The sequence below is a fragment of the Embiotoca jacksoni genome, unplaced genomic scaffold, assembly GCF_022577435.1.
Source record: "Embiotoca jacksoni isolate LCO1_2020_lvr unplaced genomic scaffold, fEmbJac1.0.p SCAF_4, whole genome shotgun sequence".
In the NCBI taxonomy this organism is placed as follows: Eukaryota; Metazoa; Chordata; class Actinopteri; family Embiotocidae; genus Embiotoca; species Embiotoca jacksoni.
The window spans coordinates 8,014,523-8,035,706 of NW_027185392.1; the positions used below are offsets into that span (position 1 = coordinate 8,014,523).

Consider the following 21,184-nt stretch of genomic DNA (forward strand, 5'->3'; position numbering starts at 1 on the left):
AATAGATCAATGGGAAATCAGGATAGAATAGACCAATCAGATGGAAGGATAGAAAAGACCAATAAGAAAGCAGGATATAACAGACCAATCAGAGGTTCTCCGCCGTTGCAGGAGGCGAGTGGGTCCTCTTCCACGGAGCCACCATGTCACATGCCATGTTTCTACAACAGCTTAGAAGGGACAAACCAAACTCTGACTCTAAAAAGGGTCTTTCAAGATTTTTGTAAGGGGAGTGAGGCGAGGTGGGTTCAGAGTGTTGCAATGTGCAACCTCACCACTAGATGGCACTAAATCTCAGGTGAGCAACATTTCATCCCCAGGGGTTATCCTGACTTGCATAAAGTAAGCCACGGACTAAACATTGGACAACTGAACATGAAACTCATAGTGGTGAATTATACTTGTATTTGGACCCAACTGATTGCTTTTAACCTATTAACCGGCACAGAAGGCCCAAGTCCTTTTTTCAAAAAACAAGATATTCCCTTTAGAAAATATTGACTTTTTTTTTTTTATAGCTGTATGTGTCGATCTAAAATTTTTGAAAAAAGATGACTTGCATAAAACAATCCACTTAGATGCAGTATCAACTTTTAAGTTAGCATACATCTTGCCAGTTTTCTGATATACACAGCTGTTTAAGTCACTGATGAAACATATTGCATTATGTTATAGATGGGGACTCAAGGCAGACTGGATTAGAGTTATACAAATTTAATTTAGCCCAGTTCAGACCGAAGATTTGTGACAAAGTGAAACAGTTTTAGAACATTGCAGTGAAAGGTTGCAGCAGTGTAAACTGGCCCGTTTCAGCTCCACTCAAGCCAGCTGACCGTGTCGCCTGCGTCTCGGCTCCATCCCACCCTGGACACCCTCTGTTCCAGCTCCTCCCCTCTGGTAGGCGCTACAGAGCACTGTGCACCAAGACCACCACAAACAAGAACAGTTTTTATACACGGGCCGTCACTCCGCCAACAACGTAACATCTTCAACATCACTGGACGTTTTGCACCACACCCAACCGCATCAGCACCATTCGCACTAGTTGCAATTGCACCATTGTTTAGGTGTATATATGTATATATTTGTTTCTTAGCTGTATATATGTCTATTTAAGTTTAATACGTCTATTTATGTCCGTCTGTTTTTTTTGTGTTTTTTTTTTTTACACCCTGAGAGAGAAGCTACAACCGGAGTCAAATTCCTTGTATGTGGAAACATACCTGGCCGATACAGCCGATTCTGATTCTGATGAGGCGTCAAAGAGCTGCCGGGGTAGCTATGGAGCTACACGGCAAAGACACACGTGAGCATGAACTCCACGGCCATATTAAAGACCAAATCTTGAATATTACTGTACGGTTTTGAATGGCTTCTTTGTTCCTTGGCTTCCACTGAAAAGACGCAAGAGATCAAAGAGCCAAGTCTTGTTGTTTAAAGGCTTCAGTGTTGTAAAAGAAGCGCTGCTGTGTACAGGACTAACAGGAACAAGAGGGACTGATGATGTTTCGATTTGAGTTTAGGCAAAGAGTACAAAAAGAGCATAATGATTAGAGAACAGACCACACTGATATGGATTATACATGATCAAATCCTACATTAATCAATAATGTCATCTTTGATATAAAGAGAAATAGAAACTGGTCAGTGGCATTGAAAATCTATAGTAGCTAATTCTTTTTCACTGTTGTTAAGAGTTCAGTAATGACGATACTCAAGTAAAGAGGTGAGGAGGCAAGTAGAGAAGCTGTAGTCAGATGATCATAAAAAAAATAAAAATTAAAAAAAAACAGTTCCACCTTTCCACCTTCACCACTCCATTGAGACACAACAGAAGTAGGAGCCAACATGACGAACTCTATTTGGTAACAATAGTGAACTTACTATGCAGTATCAAACAAAACAAACATGTCAAAATGTACCTCAGCAAAAGCTTATAAAATATAATATGAATAAAATAATATAATAATATTCCTTGGTCCATAAAAACTATGTTACCTTTACAAATTTTTCCCTTCCTCTTAACAGTTAAATCGACAGGTTTCTCAGTACAAATATGACCTTGGTAGTAAGAAAGTACAGTGAAAGTAGCTTCCGAACACAGGTGTATAAAAACAAAATGGTTATTTTACAAAATCACGCTGTTGTGAGAGTTAGACGGCACAGTCACCTTCTTTCAGCTGGAAGATCTTGGATATCAAGGTCCTTATGATGTGTCCACAATTATCCACAAAAGGGTGCTAAAGGAAGGCTTCAGTTATCACCGGTATTCCTCGTGATTTCACAGGTGCTCTCTGATAAAGAGCTTCTGAGCTGCTTTGCAGTTCTTCACAGGTCCACGAGCCTCTTTGGAGTACATGCCCACATTTTCCCGCTCAGTCATTCCCAGCACACGCGCTATACAGGTAGTACTATGACAGCACCGACATGGTTGACGCCCCAGACGAAATGCCAGAGTCGCTGCTGCTGTAAGCGCCATGGCCATCCCCGAGCCCGCCCAACGAAGACGACGGGGAAGATGAAGATGCTGGTGATGATGAGGAGGTGCTATGTGACCGCAGAATGGCCCCAGCAGCACTGCAGTGGGGTCGGGGACCCGGTTCCGGGGTGTAGGTGAAGGTTAGGGTGGTGGAGTAGATGATCCCATCGTTGCGGACCAGCGTGACGGGGACCTGAACCGGCTGCCTCACCCAGCGCCACCCCTCCCTGAAGGCCGAGATATCCGGCACCACGCACAGCACGCTCTCCCCACATCTGACAAGAGCAAGTGGGTGAGACGAAACTTGGTACATTTGTGTCGTTACACCGAAACTGCCCACACTTAACACACACACACACACACACACACACACACACACACACACACTCGTACCTGTACATGGTGTCCGCCTCCACGTCTCCGAACCACACTCTGAGGTTGGGGGTGAAGTTCTGTCCCGTCAGCTCCAACATGGCCACATCTCCCCCACCATTTAACTTGACACAAGACACACAAAGGAGGCAGATGGATTTAAAGTTGCTGTAAAGCAAGTTCCCAAGATTTGCTTCTCAGACCATTATATATGTGTGAAAATGAGTCGCTGAAAGCTTGTGCGAAGTTTGAAAACTTTGTCGCACTGAAATGTGGCGTTAGACCGTTTGAACAGTTTCTCATCCGTCTCCAGCGCAGGTTTTCTTAGGCGGGGCTAAAAGCTAGCCGATCTACGTCACAGGGCTACCGCGCACACGGTTTACGTAACCTCCTGCGTGGCTCCTCCTCTCACACGGTGAAACGCTATAAAAGCCTGCGGCTCATTTGCACGAGAGGTCGTCCCACTCGAATTCAGTTGCGACTCCTGCCGTAGTCAAGATTGTTATCGTACGTCAGCTGGCTGCTACAGGACGCCCCCCTCCACCCGCAAGAACCTCCAAAGCAGCGCTGCAGCGCTATTTAAATGTCCTACTGATGAAGAAAGGGAAAAAAAGAGGTGGATTGACTTCGTGAAGAGCCTCGCTGGTGGGAGACTTTAGGATTAACGCCAACAGCCGCCTCTGCAGGGACCATTTCGGGGCGGATTGTTTCACCAACTTCCACCGGAGGCGGGCGGGAGTTCACGGACGCACCGCTCCTCCTGCAGCGCCGAGCCGAACCGAGCGTCGCCCTCCACTCTCTCCGGTCGCACCGGCACCGTCCGCCGCCAGCAGTTCACCACTCAGCGCAAGTTCTGTGTCCTTGTTATAATTATACGAGATAACTTTTCCACAGTAACTCTGTTATATTTAGTCCGCGATGCAAATCACCGACGTGATTTGATTTATTTTGGTGAAATGGTAGCTGGTGTGCTAATTAGCTTCTATTGAGCTCACAGCCGAGCGGAGTTCAGAGGAAAATGCTCCGATAACCACAGATTTTTGCATGCGTCTCAATAGAGCTACGATAAGGAACTATAACGCATGTAACTCTGTATTTTACATGTCGGGGTGATGGTAAACATGGACCAGAGGATATCTTGTCCTCCCGATTAATGAGCGTTGTTGTTTTTGCGCTCCGGTGTAACGTCACAATCACCGACCCTCGGTTACATGTACCGGTACCGGTCCGGATAAACGAGCCCGACTACATGTGCAGGAGGCTGCAGAGAGCAGGTGGAGGAGGAGGAGGAGGAGTTGGACATGGAGGGACATCAGTGGAAGAGAAAGACTTTCAGCTCGACCTGAGCAGGTTCAAAGTTTGAAGTGTTGTGATGTAATGAATAGACATGTGATGTAATGAATAGACATGTGATGTAATGAATAGACGTGTGATGCAATGAATAGACATGTGATGTAATGAATAGACATGTGATGTAATGAATAGACGTGTGATGCAATGAATAGACGTGTGATGTAATGAATAGACGTGTGATGCAATGAATAGACGTGTGATGTAATGAATAGACGTGTGATGCAATGAATAGACGTGTGATGCAATGAATAGACGTGTGATGTAATGAATAGACGTGTGATGCAATGAATAGACGTGTGATGCAATGAATAGACATGTGATGTAATGAATAGACATGTGATGTAATGAATAGACGTGTGATGCAATGAATAGACGTGTGATGTAATGAATAGACGTGTGATGCAATGAATAGACGTGTGATGTAATGAATAGACGTGTGATGTAATGAATAGACGTGTGATGCAATGAATAGACGTGTGATGCAATGAATAGACGTGTGATGTAATGAATAGACGTGTGATGCAATGAATAGACATGTGATGCAATGAATAGACGTGTGATGCAATGAATAGACGTGTGATGTAATGAATAGACGTGTGATGCAATGAATAGACATGTGATGTAATGAATAGACGTGTGATGTAATGAATAGACGTGTGATGCAATGAATAGACATGTGATGCAATGAATAGACGTGTGATGTAATGAATAGACGTGTGATGCAATGAATAGACATGTGATGCAATGAATAGACGTGTGATGTAATGAATAGACGTGTGATGCAATGAATAGACATGTGATGCAATGACATCCATCCTCACCCGAGAGGATGGATGTCAGACGGACCGCTTAGTGGGGAAAAGAACTGCAGCCACAGCTTCAGGCGTCACGCCCCCCCCCCCCCACCAGTCTCAGAGCAGAGAAAACTGCTGATTTTCTCACGATTTCAGACCCTAATTTATCAAACTTGTCAGTGTTTTTTTTTTTTCATTCAACTTTGGATGGGTAGTTAACAACCCATACTTCTGCGGTGTGATGAACTTAAAACTCATTTTAATTTCTGCTTTACAGCATCTTTAAAGATCCTTTACGTCTACGGAAAAACACACTGAAAAACAAATTAAAATGCAGAAACTTATAACTTATTTAGAATAATAGCATCATCATAATAATAATAATAATAATAATAATATAATGATAACAAAATTAAGCTGTTCATTCATTTTTCTGCATTCAAACTGAAAGGTTTACCGGCTGAATTGACAACACATCAGGCACACACCGTCTCCAAGCCAATCAAGTACAGTAACATAGGCATGTCATGCAAAGTTATTAAGTGCACTTGCAAAGTTGCAATGTGAAACCAAAACAAACCAGATCAGATGTTCAGAATATAACAAAAACGTGAGCCTTGGCCTGGACATTCAGGTGTGAAAATGCCTTTAAAGTAGTTGGTAAATAGAATTCTAAGCACATTTTCAACAGAAAAGACAGTACAAGGACTGTATTGTTTGTGTACCTGCAGACTTTCCACCACAGGGACTGGTGTGACTGGTGTGGGGACGGGGCCCATGCCCTCATAAAAGGTGTACTCTGCCTTGTCAGTGCTAATAATAGTCCAGGAAGCACCATCGTTAATGATCTCCTTGTTAGTCTCTTTGGAGCAAGCGGAGGCCTGAAAATAAAAAATAAAAAAAGACATAAAAAACTATTTACAGATTATTTTCACTTCCCACTTTTATGTCTAACTAAGCGGAAAAAAAACCCACACATTTGGGAAAGTTTCCACAGCGTCTGTTAGAAACATGCCAATGACTGGACTCTTTTCTTTTTCCCAGGAATGCTCATTAAAACACATTTTTTTTAGTTTTCTGGTGTGGGGACTAATTTCACAACACACTACTGCAGTAAGAGTACTCTCACCAGATGGCTTCATATTCTGCTGGGACTGACACAGCAACAGTGTTTCAAGTGAATACATTAAGCCACATGTATGTCTTTACTAAAATCTATATTACAAATTCTTACTTCCTTTTTTCAAATGCAAAATAAAAGGTAAGCAAAAATCATAGAACGTATGGACACTTTCATGGTTATTCTATTTAGAACCACCCTTAATGAAAAAAAAAAAAAATCAACAGACAAAATATCACAGAAAGTTGAAACAACAGTTAAAAACAGTTAACAGTTGGCCACAACATAAATCCATAGCAACATAACATCGTCTGGACGAGTCTCATCATGTTTCCGCGGTAAATGGCATAGAGATAACCTTTAAAATATCTCTGAGATGCAAATACAGAGCAGATAACACGAGGACAAGTCGGAACAAAAACACTTCTACAGAAAAAAGCCATAGTTAAGAATTATTGAATGTTTCTTTTAGAGACTGGAACAAAGATTAAAAAAACAACAACAACAAAAAACGGTTCAAAAAGCAGAATTAAAATCACTCCAAATCAACTACTCAAACCTGTGTATATGTGTGTGTGTGTGTGTGTGTGTGTGTGTGTGTGTGTGCGTGTGTGTGGGCTCCCACCTGGTACTGAATAATCCTCTCCTGTGACAGACAGAGATACATCCTGTCTGTATCTTTCAGGTAGAAGGCACACTTGTGAAGCTGGGACACCGGGTCATCTGCATCCATTAAGGCTGTTTGCTTGTCCACTTTGCGAATGACCTGTGAAAAAAGGACAAACACACCCGCCATAAATACACGGAAACAAAAACTGAAAATGAGTGCAAATTAAACACATGGCGAAACGTTGCTACATCTCTACATGTTCATTTGACAAAGTACTTTCTCACAAAACAAACAAAAAAAATGGCTGACACAAGAACCCACACATACCAGTCTGGGCAGGGCCATGCCAGTAACAGAGCAGACCAATTTCACCGTCTGGCCATAGTGAATGTAGCCATCTCTTACAGCAAACTCCTCCCCTTCGGACTCCTCGTCGTCCACTACACAAAGCGACAGAACACAAATATTTCAAGTGTCTACCTTTTAAGAAAAAAAAAAAAGGAAAAATGAAACGGATAAGAAAACATAGTGTGACTCACAGAGGTGGATGTAGAAAGCGCCCCACTGTTGGGAGCTGGCATGAAAGTTTCCCCCCTCCACATGAAGATACCTGGTACTAACTGTCTGGGACCGCAGACGGTTAAACAAGGCCACTTTGGTCCCTGATGCTATACACACTGGGGAAAGAAAAAGAGGAAAGTAAAACCAAAACTCTTTTCAAATCAAAGTTAAACATCAGGGTGTGGTGAAACCATGCAGCTGAGTTTACTTCGTGTGTGTGTGTGTGTGTGTGTGTGTGTGTGTGTGTGTGTGTGTGTGTGTGTGTGTGTGTGTGTGTGTGTGTGTGTGTGTGTGCGCAACATCCTGGTACTCACAATCAGCATTTTTCAAGGACTGTTTCTTCTTGGAGGGCTTGGAGATGACTTTGATCCGCTTGCTGAGGAAGACTCCTATGTTGGAGCTGTTTCCATATAACATCTTCACGGACAGCATGAAGTGCTTCCTTTTATCCGAGTCACTGATATACAGTGTCTTTGCCGTGCAGAAGTGCTAAGACAGAAAAAAAACCCATTACGATTAGGGGAGTTTACGTGAGGCTTTGTGTTTTTGTCCGTCTCCCTTTCACTTCCCTATTTTCATCTTTTTAATTGGGGTACCTGTGCAAAAATAAAACAGAAGGATATGCAAGAATAATAGTTACAGACCGAATACAGATAACAAGATGTTGTTGCAGCTGCAAACAGAGGATATGGGTCAAACTGCAAGCAAAGCAGCTCTGTATTTCACTGCTGTGGTTACTTTTGCATGGTTTGTCAGTGGCGGAGCGCAGCAAAAAAATAAAAGCTCAATATGATGAGTAAATAATTGGAAGCGTATCGTGAACAGATAAGACTTTATTAATCCACAGTGAGAGTTACCCATACCATCACATTGCAATATGTTTAACTCTCAGCACACTTTGTAATTAGAAATTACCACCCACCTTCCCCTCTAGATTGAGTTGCTGCATCTCCTGCTCACTGTTGCCAATCCCAATGAAAGCACATGGCTGGGCCTCCTGCTCTGTGCAGCCCTCCTTCTCCATTTTCTCCAGCTTCTTCTGCCAGCCAGTGCCCATAAGATACACACACGGAGGCGGACAGAAAAACCTATTAGGCATAAGGAGAAGTTTAAAAAACAAACAAAAAAAAAACAAAAAAAAACACACATAAGAGTTCAATTGCATCTATTTTAAACAGAAGATACAGCTTTTAAAAAGTCCAAAACAAACCTTTTTTCATTGCCATATGACTTTTGTGCAACTTTGGCATGTAGTATGAGCACTGTCTGATCATCTTTGTCTTTTAAGTAATTCCTCATAGCCTCTCTGAAACAAAGGGGAAACATGTTAACGCGTTCGCAGCACTCTCCTAAATGTACCACGCATCCACTTTAAATGAAGCTTGCTCCGTTTGTCTCTCTTTACCTTGTCAAACGCTGGGGCTGAGGTTGCTCACCAAACTTCCTGCAAAACAAAAACATCGGGGTGCAAGGTGTTTACACGTGATTATAGTGGAATAGAAATGAAAACAAGCCTGGCTTGAAAGTGAGAAAATGCATATTGTGAGTGACATTTGTAAATGCCAGTGTCAGTGACAGGTGTGCTTCTATTACACTGTTAAGAAGCCAGATAAGCGCAGAAGACCGAAAATCCTCACAAAGAAAAGAGTATGCCACTTTCCTAGGTTATTTTCAACTTTGAACGGAGCTACTGTACAGTATACTATATTTACACGAGGTAAAAGTTTTAACAGAGCAATTAAAAACATATTTGATCTTTTTGAGTAACTTTCTGATAAAAAAAAAAAAAAAAAAGGGGAAATAAATTAAACCAATACGTGTATGTTGAAGAAGGGAACTAATACGTCATATTGTTGCATTTAAAGTAGTTTATGAGTTTATTACATTGTTACTGTTAAAACAGAAACTAAACGGACGTAAAACAAGCGGATAAGCCAAAATGGAAAACTGTTGACTGACAAAAAGTTTCGGAAATAGTTTGAAACTTACTTAATTTCGTGCGACATCTAAAACAGACGGCAGAGAAACCAAGCGATACTACGAAGAATAGTTTTGCACAACTGACCCCGCATCGAGCCACAAGGTAGCACTTCGTGTCGGGGGATCTTACTGAGACCGAGGCGGCGGGGACTAAACACCCAGAACATCACCCGAACACACGGACAGACTGGCAGCGCTTTACCACCAAGAAAACTTAAACCATTTTTAACATTACGCTTTAAATTTCAGCACTTACCCCCTGACTACGGGCGCCATCTTCCGAATAACTCCCCCCCCCCTTCCCTCCCTCCCCCGAAAAGAAAAGTCCAACAATCGCGAGATCCCTCCCCGGGCCCCCCCCCCCCCCCTCAGCAAAGCCAACGACACAACAGAAGAACCAGACTGGAAGCAAAAGAAGGGAGAGAAAAGAGGAGGGAGGGGGAGGTGTGACGGGGCAAAGGGGTGAGAGAGAAGTGGAGGAGGGAGGGAGGGAGGGAGGGGCGACGGGCAGAGGGCAGACGCCAAAACAACAGGCGTGGGAAAGTTACCAAGTCGCGCGAGAACGGAAAAACTCTCACAATAGACATTAATAAGGACGGACCGGTGAAATCGCGAGATGATGAAGCACTCTCACAACTTGCTTTTTTTTTTTTTCTTCCACGGGGCACTCACTGTAACTCGATTCCCACGCCTTATTGAGCAATAAAGCGGCAGACTACACCTTTCTGCACAAAGGAGCTGGAAACACTGCTATAAGATAAATGACATGAACTGCAGCTCTGGAAATTTGTTCTATAAATCCTTCACATGGCCTTAAAAAGATTGGTAATTATCATTATTCTCAAAGAAAATAATAATAATTACAGTTTCCTTGTTTTCACAAGGCTTTAAGTGTGATCAGAAAGATGTGACCATATTAGAGCAAATCACCCTCAAACAACAGCAAAAATATTTTTCAGACAAGTTTTATTAAATAAACTTGTTTTCAAATGGTGAATATATAAAAAAGTTAAATGTACAAAAGTTCGACAAAATCAATGTAATCAAATCACAATCAAATCAATGTAATCAAATTGTGCGAGGCTTGTGTGTGAATGTCCATTACATTCCATCAAATCAAAGGAGCAGTTATTTCAAAATCTCTCGGCGTTTGGATATTCTACAGACTGAAGACATCACTTTTCAAAATATAAAAGGGGGCACATTCATACAATAATGTAGTGGTAATGGCAGCAGATTTGAATGGGGAGAGATGACACCATCAAATTCATACTGTACTTTAAAATCTCAATGAAAATACTGCTTATGTTCAATAAACCCTCCTACTGCTATTTTATTGCTTTCTATTATTCTATTATTATCTTATTGCTTCCTGTATGCTGATGTAGTGAAAAAAAATTCCCCTCGGGGATTAATAAAGTAACTACCTAACCTAACCTAACCTAAACAGTAAAATTGCATTCTGTGAATTTGTGACACATTTCAAACAATTGTGCGAGACTTGTGTGTGAATGTCCATTGCATTCCAGCTCTTTCCAAATTAGCTCACACAAAGGCTGATTAAACTTATCACCACCAGTGAAAATATATCTGTATTTCACAGTATACAGTTTTTAAATCTGGTGACTGGTTACACATTATTGCAATGCATGCTCAATGGGCAGAGCTTTCGCACCAGAGACTTGCACCTGCCACGTGATTTTCGGTTTAAAACACATGCTAACTTGAATAGGGATAAAATAATTGAATACCGCAGCTCTTCTACACTTTCCTAATGTTATCAGGCCAAGTGGATTAAATTCTGATAATAAAATGATTCATTTCAGGGGAGTTGTGACACTCAAAATATTTCACCACTGTTTTACAGTACATAGAACAAAGCATATGGCAAGCATCTGACAATATGGTTGTTGTAAATATGCAATGTCATTGGCATAAGGGGGAAACCAGAAGTTCCACAGAGCAGTTTAACAAACTTTTGTGCTTTAAAAGCCCTATGTACTGTGTAACACTGCATTCTTTATAACCTTTTCGTTTGAGTATACATCATTTACTTTGTCCTCTTGCTCAAGAGTCACAGAAACCCGACTTAAACTTTCAGACTGACACAACAGAACGTGAGATGGCAACAGGGATTCTCCCAAGGGGAAGTCCACAAGGGCTTGTTAAATCACCACCGCAACACGCTGCTGCAGTAGTCGGTCATCTAAGATGAGGAATAAAAACAAGGTGAAAACAAGGGGCACATGACACTAACAATGTCAGTCTTCATAGTTATTAAATGTGCTATTCTTCCTGAGTCAGTGAGGTGTTTTGGCAGGGTTCAGCTGCTTCATAACTGAATAGCTTTGGAATAAGTGTTGAAAATGTTTATGATAATGTTTAGACAGTGAGTGGTGGCAAAAACAAAATAAAAATAAAAAAAAGGTGCTATTTTAAAAAAGAAACCCTTACAAGTTCTGAGACAGAGAATCATTACAGTTTTGACTAAACATATCAGTTTCCTGTTTCCCTGCTCTAAAATGTTTTCAGATATATCTCCAGCAATTATGATGTAAACAATGCCCCTGCTTTTGTCATACCAGGAGCTCCCCTTCTAAATCTTCCAGAAAATCTTCTTTCTGTAAAGCAAGTAAGAGATGAAGACCCAACAGGAAGTGGCCACAAGGTTCTGGATGAGGTGCTCAGTATGGGATTGGCTGTTGGCCATGCGCCAACAGAAGGGAAAATAGTCTTCAAACACTTCGTGGCCCACGTACACAAGGATGGAGTTCATACCTAAAATCAACCACACAAGTGTAAGTATAGCAAACTTTACAATGATTAGACAGAAATTCAAAAATATATTAAAATTGGTAAAGTTCAGAGTCCACAAACCCGGACTTCTGCGCTCACATCACACTCAATTAAAAACAAATCTGGGCAATCAACAGTTGTATTGGTCCAGAATGTCAAAAATTCACTCTTAAAATGGTCGACTAATCCAGCTCCTTCTGTCTGATAATATTGCTCACCAGGGTAGTAGAAAGGAGCCCCAGACCACCACCTCTTCACGTCTACTGTGTAGTAGACCAGCACGAGCAGCACAAAGGCAAAACAGGCCAGTGTTGTCACATAGGACAGAGACCTGCAGGTAAAATAAAAAGACACGCGGCAGCCAATTGAAGCAAATGTCAAGTGACGTGTGACAGTGAAGTCACCCATCGGTTTGTAAATTGGCTTTCTGAGGCAGTTGATCTTGGGAGGAGTGAGGGGTGCATCTGACCGAGAACCACCAGAGAACACTCAGCACATCCACCAATACTGGTAACCTGTATTGATTTATTTCATTTTTTGTGTATACAGTCTGTGTGTGTATTTATTCATTGCTCTTTTTCATATTGTGTGCACCTTTTTGTTCTTTCTATGCTGCTGTGACGACTGAATTTCCCAACTGTGGGATCACTAAAGAAAAAAAATATAAATCTAAAGGCACCCCAGGCATGTCAATCAAACCAGGCACACCCCCCACCTCTCTTTTAGACTTAATATCTAATTAATTATAGCACCATAATGGGTTTTGGAAAAAAATATTGATTGACTTAGTATTTCAAGAGAAATTGATGCTTTCTGAATGGGAGACTATTGGAGCCAGAATTTGTTTTGGAGTGAGCCCCAAGTGGCCCCCGGTGGTATTGCACTTTATGCACCTAATTGTTGGCCTCACTCTTCAGAGCTGGAGACTTCATTCATTTTTATATTGAGTCTTTGTGTTGAAGACATTCTATTGCAAATATTTCTCAGGGACATCCCTGTATATGTATGGACTTCACAAAGCTACTTTCATACAAGTCACAACAACTCCATACTCAAGATTTAAAGCCCATTATTCACAGTCATTTATGCTTAAGCAATGAACTGGTGTAACGGGGAGACCAGCTTGACCCTGTGCTTTAAACTCAAACTTGTTACACTGTTGGGCTGCATGTCATGATGAAATCTTGTTCATTATTTTTGTTTGGGGAGATGGCTGACTAGGAGTGAATGGTAAATGTAGAAAACCTGGACAACAGTGGCATTTTGTGAATTTAAACAAATTAACGTGAAACCAGATACAATGTTTTCTGTGTGTTAAATATTCAAACATTAAAAAACTAAGTGAGAAAAACACCCAAGCATAGTAATTGTTACTGATCTATATATTCAAAACAACAACAACAACAACAACAAAGAATGTATATTCTATGCAACAACTTCACTCAACAGATACCAAAAACAAACCTCAAGCAAGCCTTATCCCATCTGCATACATAAAAGCAAATCTTACCACAGGTTCTTGTTGACAGGAATGAAGCCCTGATCTGTGGAACACTTGGTCAGGACTGCTGATATGACTCCCTGCATGATGCAAGAGATTTTATTATTCAGTCAGGAGAGGAAAACTGCCCTGAAAATACATGTGTTTGGGAAAATTCAAAGACATTGTGACTGAGATACTTTGTAATGTAATGACTAATTTAATTTACAGACAGTGCACACATAGAAGAAGCAAAAATATATAACAGGTCAATTTACTCACCAGTAAGAGTCCCCATATGAGGAACCTTGACATAATACTTGTGTGGAGATCTCTGTTGTGTAAGATTATCTTTCCTGCCTGAGGACAGGTACAAATACAACAGTTAAAACCAATAATTTATTGTCTTTATTGTGTCAATCGTTATTAATGTTGACATCAGAAATATGAACATAAGAAAGACAACAGAGGAAAACAGAACCAAACAAAAACACATTACAAACTTGTAATCCAAGGAAGGCCATGAGGATAGAGTTAATGCTGCCAAGAACACCTTCTGGATCATATGGCATGTGCGTTACATAAATAACCTGAATTAAAATGAAAAAAAAAATGGATTTGAGTAAATATCAACAAATTCTGACTCACTCTTTGCATCACCGGAAACATAATCATGGTTGGGTTAAGACAGTGTGTATGGGCCTCTCACGGAGAGGCCATGTAAATAAGATCAGACTAGACGTTTTGAGGTTAAAGAGGACTAAATTTATCCACTTTTGCTGTGTTTGGGTTGTGTTGGTGGTCACTCACCCGTGATGAGGGAGTCTGGTAGATGTGTTTTTCTCCCAGCAGCCAACGGTCGATGAAACCGGCTGCTCCTCCGGTGCAGTTAGCATAGAGGCCCATGTCCCCAATCCCACCTGGACCCAGGTAGCCTCTGTTCCAAAGAGTGGGGTTGAGTCAGTGTTATTAAATGTAGAATATACATGTAGAATGGGGATTTGGTAACAATTATGTACTTGTTAGGACTAATTTAGTTTTACCGTTTCATCTCTGCTGAATAACTGCTAAACAATCATACTGCAAAAATACATTACATCGAATACATGAAACAAATAATCAAAGTAAAATAAAAGGTAAATAAGTTGAAAAGCTGTGGAACTTCTAGTAGCACTGCTACTTATACACAACAATGAAGCATCAGACTTGTCATTACATTTCACTAATTATAAAAACACACAGTGACAAATATATTTTTCAGATTTGGACAAAACTTTGTTGCTTGGATTTCTCTTACTACATGCACACCAAAATAAGCATATTTAAAGAATGTATAAAAACACGCCATCTTTGACTCACGTCGGGCAATCTGGTACAGGAAGCAGGAAAGTGAGGCAGAGCCAGATGATTTCTAGTAGAAGCACACATAGCCAGGCTGGCCAGTAGAGTAAGATATCAAGGCCAGGGGACCACCAAGCGTCCTGGAATATATACACTCTCCCCAATCAACACTTCTTTTCTTCTTCAAAATACATTTAGTATTTAACAAGAAATTACAATCAGAACACAATAAATGTACAGTTAGATTCTATACAATAGAATAGGTGATTTAAAAAAAAAAATTGTATTGAAAGTTAAAGAATGAGGGTAAAACTGAGCTGTTGGCTGACCATTGGAAGAATGTCAAGGTGAGCTCTTGCCACCAATAAGTCCAGGCAGGCCACAACCAAGTATGACCAGGCGAGGCGCTGCAACACACCTGGGATCCGCAAGTTGTCCCACGACACTGTGGAGCACATGAACACGAGTGTGAGCACAGACGAAGGCAGGAACACAAAGCAAACAAATAAAGAAAAGAAAAAAAGACCACACACAGCCTATTAATCATCTACCTATGTGCCATGGGATATTCTAGTCAACAAAAGATTGTGGAGTTTATGCTTACATGTTCCCTGGCAGTAGTTTGGGTTAATGATGAAGACACCAATCATGAAGAGCTGTATGCTTCTCCACACAGCCTTCCTGAGCAGTGAGCGGCGGGTCCAGCCTGCACGCAGCAGGGAGTTGATAGACAGTGCGATGGATGTGCCCATTATGAACACAAACCTGGTGGAGGAGGGGAACATGGTGTGTGTGAGAAAAGGGGATAAGGATTTTCATTGTAAATTTGAGCAGTGGTTTCACATGTATTAACTAAAGCTGCAAAGACCAAATAAAGTTTATTATTGGGATTTTAGCAAAGGTTGAAGTTTTAGTTTGAAGATCATTTTAAAATCCAGTTGAAACCTTTATTCCCTTTTCGGAACATGTTGGCTGTCAATACCATTTCATAGAAATACTGTTACTGCATATTTAATTTAATGTGCATGTGGAAATAGTAGCATTGTGACACCTGTCCAAATCAAGAGTGTGGTCAACTGTTGTACAGAGACATGCTGAACTGTAAAAATATTTAAATTGAGCTTACCAAGGAAAGACTAGATCTGCAACAGTAAGACCTGTAAAGTAACAAATGGGAAACGCAGGCTGAAACATCATCAACCACAACAACAACAACAACAATGCTGATAACAGGGGAACTTAAAAAAGATCTGTAAATAATGTGAGTAAGTTGTGATATAACTCTAAAAACAAAAAGTGACATCAGGTGGAGCTCACCATTCCAGCTGTCATGTCTGAAGAACCAGTATCTTCCCCCTCCGTAGTTCACAAACACCATGATGACTAAGGAGATACTGACAGGAAGAGAGAAAAATGCAACTTTTAATGAAAAACAAATGAAACAAGCAAAGCTACATTCAAATATTTGTTTCAAACGATGCATCAAAGTGAAAATTGAACAGAAATACAGCTAAAGGGTGCGCTTTAGATAAAAATAGACAACAATGTCAAGGCACTGGTTAATAATATCAGTGGGTCCAGAATAATAAGAGACAGTTCAGCTTCCAAACAGTCACACTGTAATGAGGATCACATGAGACAGTACAATGACAAATCAGACCAAGTGGTACATAAGTTACTGTCTTTCATTGAGCAGGCTGAGCTGGGGTGGCGCATGTGTGTGTGTGTGTGCGTGTGTGTGTGTGTGTGTGTGTGTGTGTGTGTGTGTACCCTCTAAATGTGTCCAGAGATCGAAGCCTCCTGTTGGGGCTGGGTGGGGGAGGTAGGATGTTGTCAGTAACTGGTGCCGCTACCCGAGGGGAGCCCAGTTCCTGGATGGTGAAAGTAAAGCATAGATTGATTGTTTTAAATATTGTAATAATACTTGTGTCATTCACAGTTTATTATTACATCGGTCACATTTGGTCAAGGCTAAATACGCTCCAACACTTCCAGTTATGCTATAAGAATTTCTTACTCAGAAACACTCACAGAGTTGATGAGTCTCTCGGTCTCCATGGACCCGCCGATTCGCAGCACGAGATCCTTTACTGAATCAAGTCTGGACAAGACATAATTAACGAGTTTAGGAGTAATTCTGTAATATTCACAAGTGCACAGTTCACTCTTGAGACACAAGTGGCCGAGTGAGCAAAGTGTGTTCACATTGCTTAATGCCACAACACTGCAAAAATATTTTAGCAGAATTATTTAAAATAACTGTCATATATCGTGTATATTTGGCTTTGTTTGTAGCAGTACACAAGACTGAGTATGTTTTCTAATCTATAAAAAAAAAAAAATCATCACATCTCTACTTTGGTATTTACTGAAGAAACAGACAGTAACAAAACAATAGAATGAGCTTACGCAAATATTCTTCTTCCAATGGCAAACACCAAGGCCAGTCCAGTGAAGATCAAAAAAGCAACCAAGATGGCTGTGTGGAGAGAGTGGGATGTTCTATAAATGTATCATGTCATTTGTATAGCATGGTACGTATGAAAATAAAACACTTGTTATACGGTATGTCAGTGCCATACAAGCTCACAGATGTGTGTGGCACTCACGTATGTAGCTGTTCACCGGGTCTGCATCAGGCACTACAGAGCAGTTGTACACTGAGGAGTCATTCAGATTTTTCACCCACAGAGAGTAGTTCCCATGCTCCCCAAAGTGGAAAGGAACCCTGAGAATAAAAAAAAAAATGATATGCCAGCAGCCAATGAAACAAACTGCACAAAGCCATTCCACTGATTTTCAATATGATTGATGTACATTGTCATTCATAATGTTTTTGTAAGAGGATAGTTGTGCAAAACAACACTAACCTTGACAAAATATGCTGTAAAATTCCAATGTATGAGATACGTGTAAATTTTGTCAAGTTAAATTCTACATTGTCTCTATTATAGGCTGATTAATTAGCCAATTGGCACTCTTTTTTAAAGATATCTTATCTCTGTGAGCTTGAACTGTGTCAGATTGTGAAGACCCTCAAATATTAAATTCATTAATTTTGTTAAGTCCATCTAATTGTCATCATGTTAATGAGGATCTGATGCCATAAAGTACTTTTTAGAGCTCAGAAGAGAATTTTTCCACTTTTTATGTGGAAGTTCATTCAGTGTTGATAGTAAATGCAGTCAGTTGAAACAATACATTCCTCTGAGTGGGCTACATTGACAGAGAAAGTTTCGTTTTGCTGCTTATGGACCCGTGCTGGCAGTGCCTACATGTTCCAGGATACATTGCGCACAAGCGTCTGATGCCCAGCTGATATAAATACAAACAATACAATGTGTTGAGAGAACCATTTTTCCAACATTGCTGTGCATCACCACCCTATGGCTATTACTTTTCTATTACTTTGTTGGCCAAAACATAGTGTGAGGTGAAAAAAAATACTCAAAAGTAATTTGCCCTCTCAGACCTTCTGATTTTGGTTCTCTTTTGCAGGTTATCGTCAGTATCCAGAAGAAGGGCTCCAGCACAACCATGTCCACGTTAAAAGTAAACTTCCATTCATTGTAACGGCTTTCTCGGTCGAAAAATGGCGAAAGTATCCAGTAAAAACTTCTCCGATGAAATTCACTGCACATAATGATTCTGTTTCTTGAGCAAAGGCTCCAGCAGTCGCAGTTTGCTCTGAGCAGCTGCGTTTCTGGATGGCCCCTGCCAGCCATATCCTCTTTCACTGCTAATGCAGCCGCAGCATCTCTCCACTGAATTTCTGTCAGCCGTATACTCTGGCTCGAATAAATACAGCTGAATATCCGAGTCAAACAAAACACTGTGAACTGTATCCTTGTCCATAACATCCTCTGCACTCATACTTTGGGATACCATTTTCACTGCTGGAAACATATCTAGTCACAGTAAGAGAGAACGAGGTTTTTGTTCCAGAGCACGACCTGCTGACTACACAGAGGCAGGGACTGAAAATCAATATGTTCAGTTAGCCGTTAGTTTTTCCAGCCATCAACAGCAACGTAATACGTCACATCATTCGACATGATGGTACTCGTGCCAGAAGAACACAACATTCACAGAACAGATCAGAAGAACAGAAAATGTAATGAAGAAATTATTGCTTCGACTGACAACATTTACCATCAACACAGATTGGACATTCCTATAAAAACTGGTGAATTTTTCCTTTGAAATATATGTATGGGCACAACTGGGCTGAGACAAAATAGCACTTTCTTTTCACTTGACTTGTAAATGGAATCTTTATTCTTGAAAGAATGTGTATAATTTCGGTCAGATTTGTTCAGCTGTCAGAGACAATCCACACTCACTTACACCTCAAATATGAAACGTAAACAATACCAACACATTGACTTTTAGGGTGATATCATCAAATATTTGTACAGAAAATGCCCTCATAAAAGACTCAATTCTGATGCATGCAAACTATGCATGACAATACTTGTAAACTTACTTGCACAGCTCCACGTTGGCAAAAGTGCTGTTGATCTGCAGTGTTATTTCATGCTGTGTGCTTACAACAAAGTCTGCTGACCTGGGCTGGCCAGGGCCCAGCTCAGCGGGTACCACCCCCAGCTGCTGGTACAAGCACTAACACGGAGGGAAACACAGGTTCAGATCAGAACATTTCCGTCATCCTCGTCTGAAACGAGTCACAAAGCCCCAAGATCAACTGGAGGAGAATATTTGGCAGGGCTGCGCTTTTAAATGTACCTGGTAGCAGCGCTCCGACATCCAGGACACCTGCACCTCAGCCGTCAGCTCATTGTTGACCGTCAGTAGGGCCTCATCCATCTTCAGAGCTGCGTGTTTATGAGGATGGATGTGAGCTGGAGTAAGAAACGAATAGTGCAGATCAGTTAAAAATCCATTAACGACTCCATTTTCTGTCAGTACAGACACACAACGCGCATAAGACGCTGCAGCCTTGTTCTCGGTGGCTGACCCCACCCAAGCCACAGTCCCCTGAACATCCTCTTATTACATCATTTAAATCATCAGAAACCCATCACACAATGTTTGCTGCCACACTTCGTTATTTATTTGAAGCGGGTGCACATGCGCAAAATAACCCCAGCGTCCCTGGCTGCATTGGTTCCACGACAAAATGACGATAACCGCATTGTAAAAGCCTATAAAAAAAATTAAATAAATTAAAAAAAAAAGGCTGCAGCAGTGCAAACAGCTTTCAGTACCTTACCTCAAATTTATCTGCGACGAGAAACGTATTTCATACCAGCGTATCTGCTACCCAGTTTTAAGAGCAAGCTACTGGTCGCCAGCTGACCGTGCGGAGGAGGAAAGCATGTGAGAGGGCTGACGTTATGGCTGCAGACTTTGGCGGTCACATGCTAAATTAATCCGTGAAATACCCCCAGGGAGGGAAGTTCAAACAACCGTATCTCACTCTTGGCCTGTCAGCTGTGTCCTCCAGTTTCATCTACAATTAGCCCCGAGCTAACACACACACACACGCACCTTAAAATAGTTTAAATACCGAAACAACACGCCGAAATGTGGTGGAACTGAAGGTAAATAAAGTCACACTAATTGCTGTGTCATCTAATTGAAATAAATACAGAGGTTGACCTAATATTTTGTCGGACATGGGAAAAACAGCTGTTCTTCTGTACTTACACATGTCCGCTGTCAGTGGGACCACGCACACCGCCACGACCAAAGCAATTACAGCGAGGGTGAACATGTTGTTGTCCTCTGGTTGTTTCACTTCTTTCTGTCTTGTCGGTTTCAATTCCACATCTGAAAATGTCTGTTTCGTGTTTGTCTTAAGTTTCCTTTTAGTCATAGTCGATGCCGCTTCCGATTTTCTTGTTTTGACATTGTAGTGGGAGCGAGAAGGGACAAACGTGTGCTTCTTTTTATCGATAACTGTACCTGTAAGGATCGATACACTTGTTATCACGTGTTAGGTCAAAGAGCTTTAAAGCTTGTGTTACATTTCTGAAAGGGTTAAAACATTGTGAAGCCTGTTAATACAGGGCTGTACCAAAAAGAAAAAAAAGACATGTCCCAAGTGTCTTCACTGTGTGTGACACCAGGTGTCGCCTGTTTGTCCAGAAAGACGAGACGTTTAGTCCGGATTATATCAAAATATCAAAACGCACGTTGTATCTGACATTCCCGTGTAGTTTGTACTGTTTCATTTTGTTCTTTGAAGATTATAGAAGTTCTTTTAATGAGCTGAATCCCATTTCTGTTATTGCTGACCAGACCGGAAGGAGCTGTCATTTTTTTTTTTTTTTTT

General features: G+C 41.0%; 2 protein-coding genes across 8 annotated transcripts; both read right to left on the minus strand.

Moving 5' to 3' along the window:
* Positions 1–698: 698 nt before the first annotated feature.
* On the minus strand, positions 699–11,890 carry rbpja (recombination signal binding protein for immunoglobulin kappa J region a). Of its 3 annotated transcripts, none has more exons than XM_069168421.1 (11): positions 11,852–11,890; positions 8,695–8,733; positions 8,500–8,595; positions 8,212–8,377; positions 7,604–7,778; positions 7,268–7,405; positions 7,056–7,168; positions 6,744–6,884; positions 5,724–5,879; positions 2,873–2,976; positions 699–2,754 (listed from the first exon to the last, which is right to left on the minus strand). In XM_069168421.1, exons 3-11 carry the CDS (start codon positions 8,586–8,588, stop codon positions 2,412–2,414), a joined length of 1,425 nt encoding a protein of 474 aa, XP_069024522.1. In that variant the 5' UTR covers positions 8,589–8,595; positions 8,695–8,733; positions 11,852–11,890; the 3' UTR covers positions 699–2,411. The 3 variants fall into 3 exon arrangements, with proteins under 3 accessions (XP_069024522.1, XP_069024519.1, XP_069024521.1); XM_069168418.1 differs by lacking the exon at positions 11,852–11,890 and adding an exon at positions 9,526–9,551; XM_069168420.1 differs by lacking the exon at positions 11,852–11,890 and adding an exon at positions 9,279–9,513.
* hgsnat (heparan-alpha-glucosaminide N-acetyltransferase) lies at positions 8,581–20,962 on the minus strand. 5 transcript variants are annotated; one of them, XR_011179180.1, is made up of 20 exons: positions 20,557–20,962; positions 19,633–19,748; positions 19,373–19,509; positions 17,496–17,614; positions 17,296–17,365; positions 16,918–16,987; positions 16,657–16,757; positions 16,204–16,280; positions 16,013–16,043; positions 15,491–15,651; positions 15,216–15,331; positions 14,905–15,026; positions 14,356–14,482; positions 14,049–14,135; positions 13,828–13,905; positions 13,576–13,646; positions 12,284–12,396; positions 11,852–12,047; positions 8,695–8,733; positions 8,581–8,595 (listed from the first exon to the last, which is right to left on the minus strand). XR_011179180.1 is itself a non-coding variant. In XM_069168415.1 (19 exons), exons 1-18 carry the CDS (start codon positions 20,723–20,725, stop codon positions 11,866–11,868), a joined length of 1,947 nt encoding a protein of 648 aa, XP_069024516.1. In that variant the 5' UTR covers positions 20,726–20,962; the 3' UTR covers positions 10,219–11,475; positions 11,852–11,865. The 5 variants fall into 5 exon arrangements, 4 of the variants coding, with proteins under 4 accessions (XP_069024516.1, XP_069024515.1, XP_069024518.1 ...); XM_069168415.1 differs by lacking the exons at positions 8,581–8,595; positions 8,695–8,733 and adding an exon at positions 10,219–11,475; XM_069168414.1 differs by lacking the exons at positions 8,581–8,595; positions 8,695–8,733 and having other exon boundaries at positions 10,219–12,047; positions 20,557–20,961.
* Between the last annotated feature and the right edge of the window lie 222 nt (positions 20,963–21,184).